The sequence below is a fragment of the Chelmon rostratus genome, chromosome 21, assembly GCF_017976325.1.
Source record: "Chelmon rostratus isolate fCheRos1 chromosome 21, fCheRos1.pri, whole genome shotgun sequence".
In the NCBI taxonomy this organism is placed as follows: Eukaryota; Metazoa; Chordata; class Actinopteri; order Chaetodontiformes; family Chaetodontidae; genus Chelmon; species Chelmon rostratus.
Genome location: NC_055678.1, coordinates 11550024 through 11567891, shown reverse-complemented (window position 1 = coordinate 11567891; position 17868 = coordinate 11550024). Strand labels below are relative to the sequence as shown.

General features: G+C 43.6%; 1 protein-coding gene across 1 annotated transcript; it reads right to left on the bottom strand.

Annotated features, from left to right (window-relative positions):
• Nucleotides 1–403: 403 nt before the first annotated feature.
• On the bottom strand, nt 404–6828 carry LOC121625292 (mucin-13-like). The gene is made up of 10 exons (XM_041963380.1): nt 6774–6828; nt 4725–4847; nt 3955–4064; nt 3416–3474; nt 3114–3286; nt 1859–1904; nt 1650–1687; nt 1151–1238; nt 656–899; nt 404–562 (listed from the first exon to the last, which is right to left on the bottom strand). Exons 1-10 carry the CDS (start codon nt 6826–6828, stop codon nt 404–406), a joined length of 1095 nt encoding a protein of 364 aa, XP_041819314.1.
• Between the last annotated feature and the right edge of the window lie 11040 nt (nt 6829–17868).

Sequence of the window (17868 nt, the reverse complement as noted above, 5' to 3'; positions counted from 1 at the left end):
TTTCACGAGTGGACTTGTTGCATAGGTGGCATCCTATCACAGTACCCCGCTGCAATTCACTGAGCTCCTGAGAGCAACCCATTCTTTCACAAATGTTTGTAGAAACAGTCTGCATGCCTCGGTGCTTGATTTTATACACCTGTGGTCATGGAAGTAATTGGAACACCTGATTTCAATGTTTTCGATGGGTGAGCAAATACCTTTGGCAATATAGTGTATATGCCCTACAGTACAGTAATATTTATTAGTGCTTCTGGTGAGACAATTCTTAACATAATGGGATATTAATGGTCTAAAATTATTTGGGGGGGGGGGGGGTAATTCTGAGCTGTGTCTAATGAAACCTCAACAAGTTTTTGATCTGGGTGAATGTCACTGTAGGATAAATCTTTGTGGTTCCTCATTAGGTGAAGCGTCTTCCATCATCGGGCACGAAGTTGGGGTTGGACTGGCCTTTTCTCAAAGCATATGGGTTGATCTGAGGTCGCTTCTGGGCGTAGGGGTTGTTCTGTGGTCGAGATTGAGCATAAGGGGCCATGTCGTCTGGGTTTTCATACCGCCGCTACAATGAAAACAGAGTTTCTTCATGAGAGAATTCCAAACCAAGCAAATACATCTCTGTATATACATCAAACACACACAGAGGCAGACTCACCGAGTTCCTCCCCACAGGGACAGGGTTCTGCCTGTTTGGAGTCATCTCCAGGCTGGTTCTGTCCAAGTTGCTGGTGGGTATAGCCCGTGGGATCCTAAGCACCCCAGCACTGGCAGAGGCGGCAGCTGACCCATTAACCTGGCTGTTGCTGCTGTTGACCAGTGGTGCCTTAGCAGGAGACTGGCTGAAGTGAGCCTTCCCGGTGTCTCCATTTTTGTTCTTCTTGGAGCTCTTCTTTGAGGATCTGAAAAGATGAAAGAATACATTACTGTCTACTGTATCTGTATCACTGCATTGTAGTTTATTTAGTCCATTGTAAAGTCATTTGTCTTTCATTCAAAATATTTGCAAAATGTGTTTGGCAGGTTGAAAACAGCAGGCTGTCCTTACTTAAAGATTAGCGTGTAGCATGAATGAGAGAGAGACGTGGCAAAGACGTGGCAGAGGCAATAATGAATGGTTGGAAGTGGGTGAATGAGTAGACGAGAAACTTACGTGAGTGCCACTACAGGCAGAAGAATTAATGTGATGAGCAGCAGTCCCCCGAGCACGGAGCCGACGATTACCAGAGCCAGCTGCCATGCTGACAAAACACAGTGACAAGGACGTCAAGAACAAGACAATGTAACTACCATCCGAGCTCAAAAACATCCAGTAGATATAGATATAACATAATTATATGAGGTATTGAAGACCACTGCAGCCCGGGAGCCTCTAGTTCAACTTCATCACACTGACAAGCCTGAATCAAACTTGAAGTGGTATATTAAGGCATATTTTAGTTGCCAGACACTGATACTAATGCAATGCAGTGTATGAACATGATTTGTGGAGGTAATGTTACAGCACTGGAGACGATGGCAACATTTGTGTGAATCAGCGGCTTCCCTTTATGAGAATCCCTCATCACGGAGCAACACTGATTTATTTATCTGTGTTGTCAACAATTTTACATCACTATGACTAACACTGATTTCTTATGCTGTATACTCACATTCATTGCAGTTGAAACCAGAATAACCAAACGGACAACTGAAAGACAAGAAGACTCATTTTATGAGTGTTGTTGTGTCATTTTGACACAACAACACAGGTCATATTTACCGTGGCTCTCAGTTTTCCCCTCCTCTATAATTCAGTGGATAATGTGATAGATACTAGCTGTTACTTTTTCAGAGCACGCTATGATGCTTCAGCACTTACTCAACACATGTGGAGATGCTTGCAGGTTTTTGGCCACTGGGACAAGCTGCAAAAGTAAGAGAGGTTGAAGTAGTCTGTAGTTTAGATGAGGGAAAATATTATAACACACACGCACACACACACACACACGCACACACACACACACACACACAAACACACATTAAATGCTCTTACCGATGCATATTCTGTCAGTTTGGGGAACCTGAATATAGTTTCCGGTGCAGTTACAGAAATAAGATCCATCTTGTGGAAAGCAAGCTGTACTTATTTCATCACAGGGTTTCCTGTCACACAGGTTTTCACCTTTAAATGAAGAAAACAAAAGAAGATGCTCTCAGTACTCAAATAAGTGCAGTGCTACAAAATATGAAACACACAACACGAAAAAATAAGGACATGATATGAACTGTGGACTGAAATGTACAGTATGCTGATAGCAGTTGAGAAGCACCATTATCAGTCAGACATTATTACTCATTGGCTGAGTGACACTTCACTCTATGAAGATCACTACATGTGCAGCGACAGGGACCAAAGTTTTAGATGCTTGGCCCATTGTCACCTTACATAACAGTCTATCTGATGAGAGGACTGGCACTAAAATATAGAGATAAAGTCTGCAAGCCAGTGATTTTGTAACTTTTATCTGATAGTTGTCTAATAATTACGTCTTCAAAGTTCTCATTGGGAAGTTTGTGTCCATTAAGAATGAACACCATGAAACCTTCACTGACTTCAGCTGTAAACAGAAAAAACAGCTACATTTAGATTTAGATTTATTTCTACATTTCCTAAACAGGCTTTGTGAAAATGCAGCTGTCTGCAATTTATTCAGGTAACAGCAGAAGAATTACAGCACAGAAAAACACTGAACGTCACCACGCTGCTGTTGGTTAATGCATTAGCAGGCACATTGAACCACACTAACAGAAACACCAAGAAGGTTTTGATGCCAATCCTCTCGTCATGTATTCTTAGAAAACTATTTTTAATCACAGAAAGTGAAATGATCACCGGACCAAAACCCCTCAAAGTGAGTGCAGATCTTCAAAAAACAAAGCAACAGATAGTTCTGCTTTTCACAGCCCGAATAGTGACATCTACAACCAAAAAAATGATCGAAAGGACAAAATAAGGCCAAACCGTTTGAACAGGATACTTTTTACAACTTATTCTTCTATATTTGACAGGTGATGTTCTACCTGAGAATGAATCTACATTTTGTTTGAATATTGTTAATGATCAATAAACTTACTTGAGAAAGATGCCCCTGACAGGACACAGTTGTCACAACTAATGGCATTTTTCATCATTTTATCAACGCCTGCTGTTGTGATGTCCGAACTTCTCCTGAAGATGATCTCTACAGTTGCTCTGACCGGATCCTGATTTTCTGACCTTGACTGACGATTGTTGTTTGCGCCATTCCTATATAAACAAAAATCACACTTTGCATTCTGCAGTTTTTATGTACAACATCCTGTAAGTGTACTGTAGGAAGTGTGGTTGTAGATAGAGATGGTCAGATGGGAAACACCAGTGTCAGTCTGGACTTACTGGAGTTCCAGCACTGTAGATCCAGAGTAACCAGAAGAATTTCTGAAAACTTCATACAGCTGTGTTTTGGGAAAAAAAATAGCTTAGGACACAATCTGACTTGGAAAGCAAATCGCATTTAAAACTCCTCCTTTCTCCTTGAGAACATTTTGCTTTAATATTGTGCAGCAAAACAGTCCATTCATTATGAGACATATCAGCTTTAATACCTAAGCGGTGATGTGAGTTAGATGGACTATTGCTGTTGACGTCTTCAAATGACAACAAGGGATGAGTTATTTAACATTTCTTAATTCCGACATGATAGAGCTGGCATATCATCTTTGCTGCTACAACAGATATTCCACAGCAGTCCCAGTTAGCCGCTGGTTTGAGGATGGACAAATAAATGGATCAGTCCCAGCCAAGCAGATGAGGGATATCAAACATTACATTACAACATTAAACATACAAGCAAAGGGTGCACATTACCTGCTTTTACTCCAAGCCAACCATTGACAAAAATGCCACATATAAAGAGGAGAGAACTGATTGCTTACCGCAGCAATAATTTCTTGTGAGGCAGCTTGAAATTCTTCTGACTTCTTGTCATTCATGCCTGCACTGTATGTTATGCTAGGCAGGAGCAGCTCTCTTGGGAAAACTTTGGCTAAAATAAGAAAATATCATCTTAAGAAAGTTGTATCTGGCTTCCAGTCATAATCATTTATTTCAACCAATAGTTCAACAATTTGGGAAATATGCTTGTTTGATTTCTTGCCGAGAGTTAGATGAGAAGACTGATCCTACTGTCACAGCCTTTATGTCCAATAAATATAAAGCAACAGCTGCCAGCCGGTCAGCATAAAGACTGGAAACAGCTCATCTGAAATCCTGCATATCAAATCTGCACATCAGCGCTGTGCGCCGTCACCTGTATCTTTACGCAGGATAAGCTGTCATCTGTGCGCGCGGTGTTTGTTTCAAAACGAACAATCTAAAATAAAATACATTTTAAATAAATGCTCATTAATTATTTTCAGGAGCCGCATCAGAGGGATGAAAGAGCCGCAGCAGCTCCGGAGCCGCAGGCTGCCGACCCCTGATCTAGTGGATGCATAACGCAACCCCAGACACCACAGTACGGTAGTTTCTTTCTATGCGCCTTATAATGCGGTGCGCCCTATACATGAAAAAAGTTTTAAAATAGGCCATTCATTGAAGGTGCGCGTTATTATCCGGTGCGCCTCATAGTGCGGAAAATACGGTAACTTTCTCATGGAGTAACAACTTAGATGGTGGTGGTTTGCAAACAAATACAGGTACTTACCACGCTCACAACTTTTGCTGACATCACTGTAGAAATCACCAGGCAAGCACAAGCATACGAAGGTTAATTGAGCACGAGGCTCACAGGTGCTCCCACTGCCACATGGGTGTGATCCACAAGGGTCTTTCAAATTAAAAAAACAAAACACACAAGAATAGAGGTATTTACATGATCTCTACCAGCTGCTATAGGAGGTGACATTGAAGAAGATGGATCAACTGAACTGTTACCTGCTGTTGCTGTAGGTGTCACTGGACTGGATGAATTATTCGTGCTGTTATTCGTTGTTGTAGGAGGTGAGGTTGGAGTGGATGGATCAGTTGTGCTGTTATTCGTTGTTGTAGGAGGTGATGTTGGAGTGAATGAATCAGTTGTGTTGTCATTCGTTGTTGCAGGAGGTGATGTTGAATTGGATGAATCATTCGTGTTGTTCTTTGTTGTTGCAGGAGGTGATGAAGTGGACGAATCATCCACACCTGTTTCTCTTTCTTCAGCAAGTGAACTTTGGGCTGCACTACCTGAGATTGTTGTGGTTGAAGCAGCACAATGCAGCAGTTAGTAAATGATAACCTGACGGTAACCAAAGTGTTGAGCTACAGTAACAACTTTGAAATTCAAACAAACTGACAACAAGGAAAATCAACTCCACCAAAATGATCTACTTGAACAGGTTTCACCAGAGCTGGCAAGATTATCCATGAGATAGCATGGATTACAGGAGGAAAAGAGAATAATCTATCAGTTGTAATGATCATAAATTAATCATAAATTAAAAAGAATTGAGAGTGACTGTTTTTCAAATTCAACCTGTTTGATTATAAAACTGCAGCCTTATCTCCATCACATTCATGACAACAGGCCAATGCCAGTCAGCATATCCTGATGATATGCTGTGACGTAATATGGACAATTTATTGATACAGCAGCATGAATCATGGTTTTATAAGCAGTGCTTTTCTTTTACCTGAAGATAAAAAGGATTTATCATTGATATCAGAATTACAGCATCAATGATCTACTTGGGTTTTGCCAGAGCGAGCAAGATTGTCCATGAGATAGCATGGGTTACACAAGGACAAGAGAATGATCCACCAGGAGTAAAAAAATAAAATAAAACAATAAATAAATATAAATGAGAGAGTGACTGCAGCCTTATCTCCACACAGCAGCATGGATCATGAGTTTATAGGCAGTGCTTTTACCTGAAAATGACTAATCATTGATATGAGAATTACAGCTGAAAAGGTCGTTGGTGGACTCGGTGTGGCCCTGCCATATTTACCCTGACATAATGACAAAAGTCCAGCTGTTCACTGTGTTCAAGGCTGAGCATTGTAGTTATATGTTTGATTCTGTAGCATCCTGAAAGCAACTCTAAATCACAACTAGAGTCAGGAGAAAAGATTTTTCCTGAGCAATTTTTTCACATTGATGCTAAGGATGAAAATGCCTTCATTAAAAAACAAACAAACAAACCACCAAACCAATCCTAAGGTAAACATAGATAGAGTAATTTGACCAAGCATGAAGCACTTGTGCAGTGTACACCCTCATTTTAACTGTTGATCTCTAGCTGGACACCTGGATTTTACACAACAGCAGCAGAAAAATGCTTTGGGAACTGACTCCAGTTACTGTGACAGAGAGGAAGAGAGATAATGATGGTAGCAAACAGAGGTTTATGATAGCAGCCCTCAGTCTTACATTACTGGTAGTTTTCCATGACTCACCTCCATGGTATCATTGGATCAAGGATTAATAAAACATGCAATTCCACAAAGAAAGTACCTTTCTCTAAGACAACTATTTAATAAAAGCCTATTTAAACATCAGCTGAGATGAAAATATGTCTGCTTTGGGTCGCTACACGATCAATATCATTACACTGAATTTAAATCAAAAGGCATAAATATTTATATCGATTATGAAATTAATCATCTGGGGTTTCCATTTATCAGAGATGATAAATTATAACTTACAAAAAATGAGAGATTTTTTCTTAAATGTTGAGGATTTAAAGTTAACGAAAAAAACTCCCAGCAGACTTACCAAGACAGGCTGCAACAAGCCAAAGGACAAAGAGGAGTCTGAATTCTCGAGCCATTGGAAAAGAACTTAAGGACAAAACTTCAGCACACGAAAAAAAAACCCAGTGAGGGTGATGAGTTGATGTGACTTTGGTGGCCTAAAACCTTGGATGATGAGGGCTCAGGTGTCCTCCACTGGCAGTTTTATTCGTTAACCACTCCTCCGAGGGCGGCACTGTGTGCTAAAGTACATCGCCCACCCAAAAAAGATAACTCGCAGTCCAGCTTTTCATGTGTCCATGCCTTCTATCTGTTCGTCCTCAAGATTCAAGGTTCAAGATTCAAGATAGCCTTTATTGTCATTAAGCATGGACATAACAACATTTGCATTGCAATCCCCGTGTTACAAAAAAAGATCATAAGAAAGATAATAAAAAATAGACAATGGAATAAAATAAACTAACATGCAGTAAAAATATGCATAAATGCAATAAAAATATACTAAGAAATAAAAATATGCGAAGGCAATAAAAATGTACTAAGACAATAACAATATACTAGGAGGCAGCTGGATATACTAAAATGTGTATAGCATTACAGCTGACATTAGGTAGGCGTGTGTGTACTTAAATGTTAAGTACACAGAAGGTGCAGGTGAAGGTGGAGGTGAAGGTGGACAAAGTGCAGTGTGCAGTAGCTCATAGCCCTTACAGTCTCTCACTCCAGTGAGGGGCTGCTGGGGGTGATAGCTCTAACAGCTCTGGGGAAGAAGCTGTCCCTCTGTCTGCTAGTGGTGGTGCGGATGTTCCTGTTCCGCTATCCTGATGGAAGCGGTACAAACAGTCTTTGGGCCGGATGGGGTCCGTGGCGATGGATCTTGCTCTCTTCCTGACCAGGCCTTCATATATAGAGTCTAGGTCAGGAAGGGGGCGGCCCACGATGCCCTGTGCAGTTTTAGCCACCCGTGCCAGTTGTCTCCTCTCCTGTGCCGTGCAGCTGCCATACCACACTGTCACATTAAGGCAGAGGATGCTTTCAACTGTGGCCCTGTAGAAGTTAAAGAGCATCCGAGAGGAGAGTCCAGCCCGTTTCAGTTTCCTGAGGGAGAAGAGCTTTTGTTGTGCCTTCTTCACCAGGCGGGAGGTGTTCATGGACCAGGTGAGATCAGATGTGATGTGGAGGCCCAGGAACATGATGTTGTCCACACGCTCCATCACTTCTCCATCCACAAGGAGGGGGGCATGTCCGTCTTTCTGGACCTCCTGAAGTCCACAATAACCTCCTTGGTCTTCCCCCCGTGTTCAGCACCAGGTTGTTGGCTGAACACCACTGGGTGAGCTGGTGTATCTCCTCTCTGTTGTGGGTCTCGTTGTTATCTGAGATGAGACCCACTACTGTAGTGTCGTCCGCAAACTTCACGACTGTATTGGTGGGGTGGATGGCAGCACAGTCATGAGTAAACAGGGTAAAGAGGGCTTAGGCTTGTAGTCCGTCAGAGTTCAGATGCCTCTCCACATGTTCTGGGGGTTGTTGTTATTGAAGAGGTCTTCAATTTTCTCTTTGCACCGGAGCTTGGCCTGCTTAATTCCTTTCTTCAGCTCTGCTCGAGCCCTGCTGTAAGCCAGCCTGTCTCCAAATCTGTAGGCAGTATCCTGGGCTTTCAGCAGGGACCGCACCATAGACCTGTCTGTCCTTTTTTTGTTTCTGTTAATGTCCAGAAAGTGTGCCACAAATCTGAGAGCTTTATAAAAGGCCAGTCCAGACTAAGATAGGGATAACTCCAGCAATCATAAACACATCCTCAGGCTAATCTCAAGAAAATCCAAAGAACAAAAGAAGACGTGGCAATGGTGTTTGTAAGACAAATGATCTTTAGGAAGTGATGTCTAAAATCATCTCAGCAACCACTTATTGAATCATCCCAGCCCTCCTAAAATTGCACCAGAGTATGTCACACTGATCAAATTATATCCTCACTGCATTTATTGGTTGTGTTTGTTTTTGGAGGCCAACCTGAAAGTCAAACATGACATTTTTGCTGGCTGGGCACTTGATGACTCTTTGTATTAAAAAAAACAGACAAGTTTTCAATTAACATTAAATGCAAAACACTGTCAGTGTGTTACATTCAATAATTAAAATGCATTTACAGTAATGCTACTATGCTAAACATGAACTAAAATTAATGTTAGTCCTCCAACATCACCAACACTCAAAGCTTCCATGATTCATTAAATCATGTGAAAACATACAATCAAAAACTACATTGCTGTCTTTTTCTCATGAGTGTATGAAAGCCAGGAAAATGTGTGGTTTGAAATTCTGTATCTGAGCTGGGCTCATATTACATCTTTTCCTTTAGGAAAAGATCTAATATGATGTTCTCATGTTCTCAAGATGAAAACCAAATAATTATCTGATTGTGTTTACTCTCAATGTCATAACCCAAAACTTCTTCTGAACACGGATGAATCAGAACGCTTCATGAAAGCTCAGTGGGTCTAAAACCACAGTTGAGGAGCAATGATTAACTGAAAATTAAATGAAACAACAGCTCAAGTTAAGTAAATGTTGACATGTAGGAGTTAATAGAATAAGTCTGCATCTCAAACAGAGTTTACTGGCAGAGGTTATATCATAGTGTCATATCAGACACATTATTCTGGCACCAAGTCTGGTCACATACGAGTATCCTGGTTGAACTTATCTCCATAGCTGTAAATGTGTAAAACAGAACTGAAGGCCTTTTACAACAAGAACAAACAACAGAAATGCTTGACGAACAGAGAGATTATCACTCCAAGAGGTCTGATTCTAGGAAACCAGACATCGCAAGCATGTCTCTAACTCTTGGTTAAGTCTCTCAGTCTGTCCATTGGATTGGGGGTGATGGCCTGACGTCAGGCTCACTGTGGCCCCAAGTGACTTACAGAACTCCCGCCAGAACATGGAAATGAATTGAGGGCCCCTATCAGAAACAATGTCCTTGGGTAGACCGTGGATTCTAAATACCTCCTTGAGGAGAACTTCAGCCGTTTCTTTGGCTGAGGGGAGTTTAGCCAGAGCAATGAAATGAGTCATTTTGGAGAAACGGTCTACCACAGTAAGTATGGTCGTGTTACCTCGGGAAGGTGGTAGTCCGGTCACGAAGTCAATAGAAAGGTGGGTCCAGGGTCTTTGGGGCACCGCCAAGGGCTGGAGTAGTCCCATCGGATTCTGCTTGGGCGTCTTGTTTCTGCAACATACCTCACAGGCCCGAACATATTCCAGAACATCATTTCTTAATGTCGGCCACCAGAACCTTTGACGTACCACATATAACGTGCGTTTGACCCCAGGATGACAGGTAAGCAAGGATGTGTGTGCCCATTGAATTACTTGGGACCGCAGCGGAGCCGGTACGAACAACCGATCGCTGGGACACCCTGCTGGGGATTCTACTCCCTCATTGGCCTGTTGCACATCTTTCTCTATTTGCCACGAAACCCCACCTACCACACAGTTCAGTGGTAGGATGGTCTCAGGTTCCTTGGCGGCCGGTTCCGGTTCGTACAAACGAGACAAAGCATCGGGTTTGACGTTTTGTGAAACCGGACGAAACGAAATACTAAACCGGAACCGGCTGAAAAAAAGAGCCCAGCGTGCCTGTCTTGAATTCAGTCTTTTAGCCTTTTTGATATACTCGAGATTCTTATGATCTGTGAGTACCACAAAAGGATGCTCGGCCCCCTCCAGCCAATGTCTCCATTCCTCTAAGGCTGTTTTCACCGCTAGTAACTCTCTGTTACCCACATCATACCTTCTTTCTGCAGGTGATAACTTACGGGATAGGAAGGCACAGGGATGAATCCGGTTGTCCTGTGCGCTACGCTGGGATAGGACCACCCCCACTCCCTCATTGGAGGCGTCAACTTCGACTATGAACTGCCGCTGTGGATCGGGTACGGTGAGAATGGGGGCTGAGGTGAAGGCAGAAAAGCGTCTCCAGCTTCAGAGGACCACTGAAAAACGGACTTAGCAGAAGTTAGTTGGTGGAGAGGTGAAGCAACCGTGCTGAAGTTGCGGATAAATTTGCGGTAAAAGTTGGCAAAACCGAGAAACTGCTGCAGTTTCTTACGGTTGGATGGAACCGGCCAATTCGCTACCGCGCTCACCTTCTCTGGGTCCATCTGGATCTGATTCTCAGAGATAATGTACCCCAAAAACCCAACTTGGTTGCTGTGAAATTCACACTTCTCCGCTTTCACATATAAATGGTGTTCCAGTAGGCGGGACAGTACTTGCCGTGTGTGGCGCTTATGTGAGTCTATATCCGGGGAGAAGATCAATATGTCGTCTAAATAGACGAAGACAAAGTCATTCAGATAGTCTCTAAGCACATCATTCACATACCCCTGGAACACTGCAGGTGCGTTGGTGAGTCCGAAGGGCATGACCAAGTACTCATAGTGCCTGCTGGGGGTATTGAACCCGGTCTTCCACTCATCTCCCTCACGGATGCGAATCAGGTGGTTAGCGTTCCGGAGATCGAGCTTCGTGAACCAGCGAGCCTGTTGCAAAAGTTCAAAAACAGTGTTCATTAGAGGCAGAGGGTAACGATTCTTCACTGTGATATCATTTAAGGCACTATAATCAATGCAAGGTCGGAGGGACCCGTCTTTCTTCTTCTTTCACAAAGAAGAATCCCGCCCCAGCAGGCGACGAGGAGGGCCGGATGATGCCGGCTTTCAGAGACGCCTGAATGTAGTCGTCCATGGCTTTACGTTCCGGTCCAGACAGAGAATAGAGCTGCCCCTTGGGGATAGGAGCACCTGGGAGTAGGTCAATGGGGCAATCAGAAGCCCGATGAGGCGGCAGAGAGGTGGCCTTCTCTTTATTGAAAACCTCCTTGAGATCCCAGTAGCATTCTGGCACTTTAGCCAAGTCGGGATAACGCTCCTCCGCTCCCTCTGCTGGTCGGACCGAACGCTTCTTCGGAAGATCATGACTGTGAACAGACTCAGAAAACACATTACTCATGTTTCCCCCCCCCCCATCCCTGGATTTTCCCCGTTACCCAGTCTATTTGAGGGTTGTTGTTCTTAAGCCAGGGATAATCTAAAATGAGGGGGTGATGGGCAGAATTAAATAAATGAAAACAAATAGTCTCTTGATGCTTCGCATCGACAGTCAATTCACAGTTTTCCGTGATATGAGTAACTTGAAAGAGGAATCTGCCGTTTAAGGCACTGGCGTTGAGCGGCTTAGACAGTTTCCTAACTCCAACTTGATATTTCCTGGCTAATTGCCAGTCCATAAAATTATCATCAGCCCCTGAGTCTATGAGGGCTTCGAGCTCTATCAGCTGGTTATTGGCACGCAGCATTACTCTGGTCAATATGCGAGGAGGTCTAGACAAGTCATTAGCACGGCTCACCACCTCCCTCCTTTCAGCTGGTGAGCCCGGTCTTTTACCTGACAGTTTACCACCTGGTGGCCCTGCTCCCCGCAGTAGAAGCACGCCTTTTCCGTGACGCGTCTCATCTTTTCCTCCGGACTCAATTTTGTCCGTCCCACCTGCATGGGTTCTTCGAGACCAGTAGATGGCGGTATCGGATTAAAATTCCGATCCCGCGGAGGAGGGGCGCGCTGTCCCCCCGCAATACCTGAACGGCCTCTTCAACTCTCCGTCATGGGGAACGCCTCCCTTCGGCGACCTCGCTCACGCTCGCATAGCCGTGAGTCTATGCGAACAGCGGTCGATATGATGGATTCCAAGTCGGGGGGCAGCTCCAACGAGTTGGTCCTTTATGGCGTCCGAGAGTCCGTGGATGAAGGCGTCATTCAGAGCCGGGCCATTCCAGCCGCTGTCGGCTGCAAGTCTGCGGAAGTCGATGGCATAGTCTACCACACGGCGGCGTCCCTGCCGCAAGCGCAGTAGCGCTCGAGATGCGTCCTTGGCTGGGGACTCATGGTCAAAAATAGTGGTTATTGTCTTAGAGAAAACCTTAGCATCATGACACAAGGCTGACCCTCTGGCCCACTCAGCAGTAGCCCAGGCTGCTGCCCTCCTTGTGAGGTGCGAGATTATGAATGCGACTTTAGCAAGTTCAGTTTGATACGCACCCGGGTAATGTTTAAAGTGGAGGTCGCACTGCACCAAGAAGGCCCGGCAATCCCCGGAGTCTCCGGAGAATTTATCTGGGGATGCGAGGCGTGGGGCTCCCTGGGTCGGACTGCTGATCGGCTGAGCACTGGCCGCCGGTTCGGCGTGGGTCGCAGCGGGGGGAATCTGCGGCTTTCAATAAAGAACTAAGGACGCTAAGGTAATAAAGGCAATTCACTATGAAGTTATTCTTTTGCAAGACAGATAGCAAGACACGAGACGGGGCACATGACGTACAAGACAATCTGGCACAAGACAAAGGGAGACGCCGACTATATATACATGAGGTAACAATGAACAGGTGGAGACAATCAGGGCGGGGCAGACAATCAGACAAGCGGGAAGCACATCAGGAAGTCAGGGTCTGAAACGAGAGGAGAGTTAGGGTTCACAATAAAACAGGAAGTGCCCGACAAGACTAAACACTGTGAACAGACACATCAGACACGGCGGGACATGACAGGAGGCAGCTGTCAGATTTCACCTGAAGCAAGTGGAGGTGCTGGATGGGTCCATTGCAGGGGGAATGGGAAAGTGGAATCAAGGTAGTATCTGTATTTGTTTGATTTGTCCACTCATTTACTCAGATTACTTAGATTTTGCCCCTTAATTTGTTGCCCACTTGTAAGGCCATATGTTGCTGTTGAATTACAGTACGTAAAAATGTCTTCTTGTCAATACTTGAAGCAATCGCACTATAACAGCTATTGCAGCAAGGCAGAAAGCAGTGGCGTAAGTTGGTACTGACAGGCCCCAGTGCAGGCTATTATGATGGGCCCCTGAGATCCTCAGTTAGGAAGCAAACACTTTTTTTTTTTTTACCAGATTCACCACCTGTCTGACCAACAAAAATATATGCTAAACAACACCTGCACCACATCTGACCTGCAAATCACCAACTTTATGCACTACAGCAGCACAAATATCAGCACAACTTGTCAGGGAGGTGGGGATTTAAGGGAGCTATGGGTTGAACCCAGATGCAGACACACAAGGGGGCGCTGGTTCAAATTAACAAATTTATTAAACTTAAGGAAACTAAACCAAAGAAAACCAAAACTCAAGAAACTACGAAGAAACACACACTAGGGTAAATGGGCTTACACATAAAACAAGGCAACACAGGGAAACACTGAGCAAACACAACACAACGGGGCATGGGTTAAGACAAAGACAGCACTAGAAACTTACTAACATAGAACGTGACAAGGCTTTAGACAAAGACAAGACTAGCAACTCGCTTACATAAAACATGGCATGACTAAGACACCGCTACAAACACACATACATGAAACATGGCATGACTAAAGACAAAGACAACACTAAAAACACACTTTGGCTGGAGGAGGGACTTAGAGTCAAGGCTGAGGCGAATTCCCTCTGGAGGTCTGCGACAAAGGCCAGTGGCCGACGACGAAGGCGGAACCCTTCTGGAGGCCGGCGGCAAAAGCGGAACCCCTCTGGAGGTGGGGAAGCTGGGGAAATTCGGGTATGACAGGCAGCAGAAAATGGCAATTGGAAAAAAATAATAACAGAAATAGAGAAATACAAAATACAAAATAAAGCTGAACTATATATGTACATTTCATTCAGAGCACTATCAAAAAAAATGTAGAAACATGACCATAAAATATACTGCTAAGAATTCTGTAGAATTTCACAGACTGTACACAAATTGCACATGGTGGATAAAGTGACAGTGCTATTGCACCAAAATAAATATGTATATGTCACAGTAGAATACTATCATATGCTGATATGTAGAGTACTCAATGAGATTGCCTTTCCTGATCTCTCTCTTCAGCTTTCTCTGCACCCTCTTCAACTCAGTTCTGTCCCCAGACTTAAAAACCTGTTTCTTCTCGTTCAGTAGGGTTTTCAGTTCAGGGGACACCCAGGGTTTGTTGTTTGAGAAACACGGCACGTTCATGGTAGGCACAGTGTTGTCCACACAGAAGTTAATGTAGTCTGTGATGCATGTTGTCAAACTATCAATGTCCTCCCCATGAGGACTGCACAACACATCCCAGTCAGTGGTGTCAAAAGTCCCTCAGAATACTGGACTCCTCTGATGTCTTCACATACCTAATGGTTGGCTGTTGTTTACTCACCAAAGGTATGTAAGTAGATAGCAGATGAACCAGGTTGTGGTCAGATCAGCCCAGTGGGGGGAGAGGTGAAGAACTGTAAGCATTCGTAGTGTTTGCATACAGTAAGTCCAGTGCTTCATTGTCTCTGGTGTGGCATTTGACATACTAGGTGAAGGTGGGGAGAGTTGAAGGCAGGGAAGCGTGGTTGAAATATCCAGAGGTGAGGAGGAAGGCCTGGGGGTGTGATGTCTGCAGCTGTGAGACCACAGTGTGTAGGAGCTCATGCAGCGCTGCTCCTTTACACTAATGTGTCTTGGATTACACCATCTCTTGTTAACAAACATCGCTATGCCTCCACCCTTCCTCTGACCGCACGCCGTCACACACCTGTCCGCTCCCAACAGATGAAAATTGTCCAAAGCGACATGTGTGTCCGGCGTGAGTTCATTCAGCCACGTCTCCGTGAAACACATGATGCTACACTCCCGATACTCCCACTGCAGTCTGGTTAGCGGTGTTAGCTCTTCCATCTTATTAGGGAGAGATCTCACACTCCCCATAGTAAGAGACAGCGTGAATGGTTTATACCGTCTTCGCTTGTCCCAGCACTTTGCTCCAGCTCTGCATCCCCTTCTCTGTCTCCTTATCTCCGCGGGGATCTCCAGCCTTTCCGCTGGGAGTACGCCGGTGTTGCACAGCGCTAACAGCTGATCCTGAGTGTAAACCATGGAGCTGTGGCAAAATGGATCGCCCGATGTAGTTTTTAAAAGTCCACAAAAGAGTAAAAAGCAAATCACTAATCTCACCAGTTGTACATCCATAGGTACGCATGATCAACTGAAACTAGTGACAGAAAAAAGACGTGAAACACACAAGAAAACACTAAAACAAAGGAAAGCGGTTAGAGCTGCTGTAATTAGCTGCCATTCGTGCAGCACCATCTTGAAAGCCATCATCTGGATTATCATAGTGATTGGGAGTGAGTGGGAGATGATTGGTGGTTGATTGGTTGAAATGGGTACAAGCTCTCCAGAAAGCATTTGAACAGCTGAAACTTCTAATAGTCTAATACTTGTGTGTCAGTGATCCAGGTATTGGGGCAGTGTCATGTCATAGCATATGCTAGTAAGGCTTTGATCAAGCAGAAGAGGAAGTCTGCAACAATAGCTATTGGGTATGGTCACGTTCAAAAAACGTTTCAAACACCGCTTGTTAGACAAGGAATTTGTTTTGCGGTCCTTCAGTGTCCTGAAACAGAGTCAATGCCAAGAAGAAGAAGATGAATTCGCTCAGGCTCTGAAAAATGAAGTTGAGTTGAATAAAGTCATTGCCTTTAAGAGAGAGGGGAACACATGCCTACAACCACCTGATGATTTGCAAAAGTATGTGACAGTGTGGGCCCATTTACAATTACAGGACTCAAGGTTGGTTCTAATGCAGCGAGTCAGGTTCAGGTACCACCCCAGTCCCTGGTGCCTAAAATTTTAGGCCAGGTGAACAATTCTGAGCAGAAATTACAAAGCAAAGTTAAGAATCACTTCTACTGGCCAGAGTTGTTTAGGGATGTTAAACGTTGGTGCCAGGAGTGTGTGGATTGTGGCTCTCAGAAAACAGCTGGACATCAGTTTCATATAGAGTAATGAAAATAAATCAAGCACATTCAAGAGCGCCATCATCTGGATTTCATAGTAAGAAATATTTTTTTTAAAGCATTCTGGGCTTCCCCTGGAAACCCTGTCATGGAGTGGGAGGGTGAAGGCATCGAACTTGAGCTGGGCCTGTGTCAGCCCTGTCTTCATCACCTATACAACTGTTTCAGTGAATTTATAAAACTTTAGAGGCCTCCAGTGGCAGCAACAAAAAAGACATTGTGGCTAGACAGAAAGCAGACCCTTCACATTCACGTAGGGTAACACGTTTGACTTGAAAGAAGCAGTTCATAACAAAAAATATAATGAACTATAAAACTGTGAAGCATGGAGGAGGAGGTGTGATGGTGTGGGGGTGCTTTGCTGGTGATTCATTCAAAATTCAAGGCACACGTAACCAGCATTTCTACCACAGCATTCTGCAGCGACATGCCATCCCATCTGGTTTGCACTTAGTTGGACCATCGTTTGTTTTTCAACAATGACCCCAAACACACCTCCATATATGTGTATGTACAAGTAGTGTTTATTATTATGTTTAAAGTGATATAAATAAAAAATGGTAGAATATTTCCAAACATTGTTATTTTATTTTATTCTTGATAAATAGCAGCTCGGTATCAACCTGACATGAAATATACTCTGTTACTGTGCACAAAACAGAACATCAAACAATTTCAAGGCAGTAAACATTTTTTCCGAATTATAGTAAAATATATGGATGGACAGCTGTGCCCTAATTTGGAGGAATAACTCATTTAATTTGATTAGATCAAAAGAAACTTGTATGATTCACAAAAATAGAGCTGAACATATAACTGTAACTCATCACTCAGAGGATCAATTTCTGCTGCAATGACTTTAAACTATTAGCAAACAAGTAATATCTTAATTCATTTAAAGTAAAAAGAAACCTTTGAAAAGAAATACAGTGCATCTCATATGCCAAACCTTGTCGAGGAAAAGTCAAGGAAAGACAGAAATGTTGTATGACAGCTTGTACCTGGTCAGAATAAAGTTCGTACAATGCAGATCACAGTGGTGAAAGGACATTCATGCCCTACAGTACAGTAATATTTATCAGTGTTTCTGTTGGAACAATTCTTAACATAATGAGATATTAATGGTCTACTTTTGGGGGGGAAAATAATTCTGAGCTGTTTCTTAATGAAACTTCAACAAGTTTTTGATCTGGGTGAATGTCACTGTTGGATAAATCTTTGTGGTTCCTCA

What these genes read in the sequence shown, in the direction of transcription:
- LOC121625292 (XM_041963380.1), bottom strand. Translation starts at nt 6,828, where the DNA reads ATGGCTCGAGAATTCAGACTCCTCTTTGTCCTTTGGCTTGTTGCAGCC. An exon ending in GCTTGTTGCAGCCTGTCTTG is followed by an intron (nt 4,848 to 6,773) that starts GTAAGTCTGCTG and finishes TTAATTTGAAAG; the next exon opens with ACCCTTGTGGATCACACCCA. An exon ending in CTGCCTGTAGTGGCACTCAC is followed by an intron (nt 900 to 1,150) that starts GTAAGTTTCTCG and finishes TCATCTTTTCAG; the next exon opens with ATCCTCAAAGAAGAGCTCCA.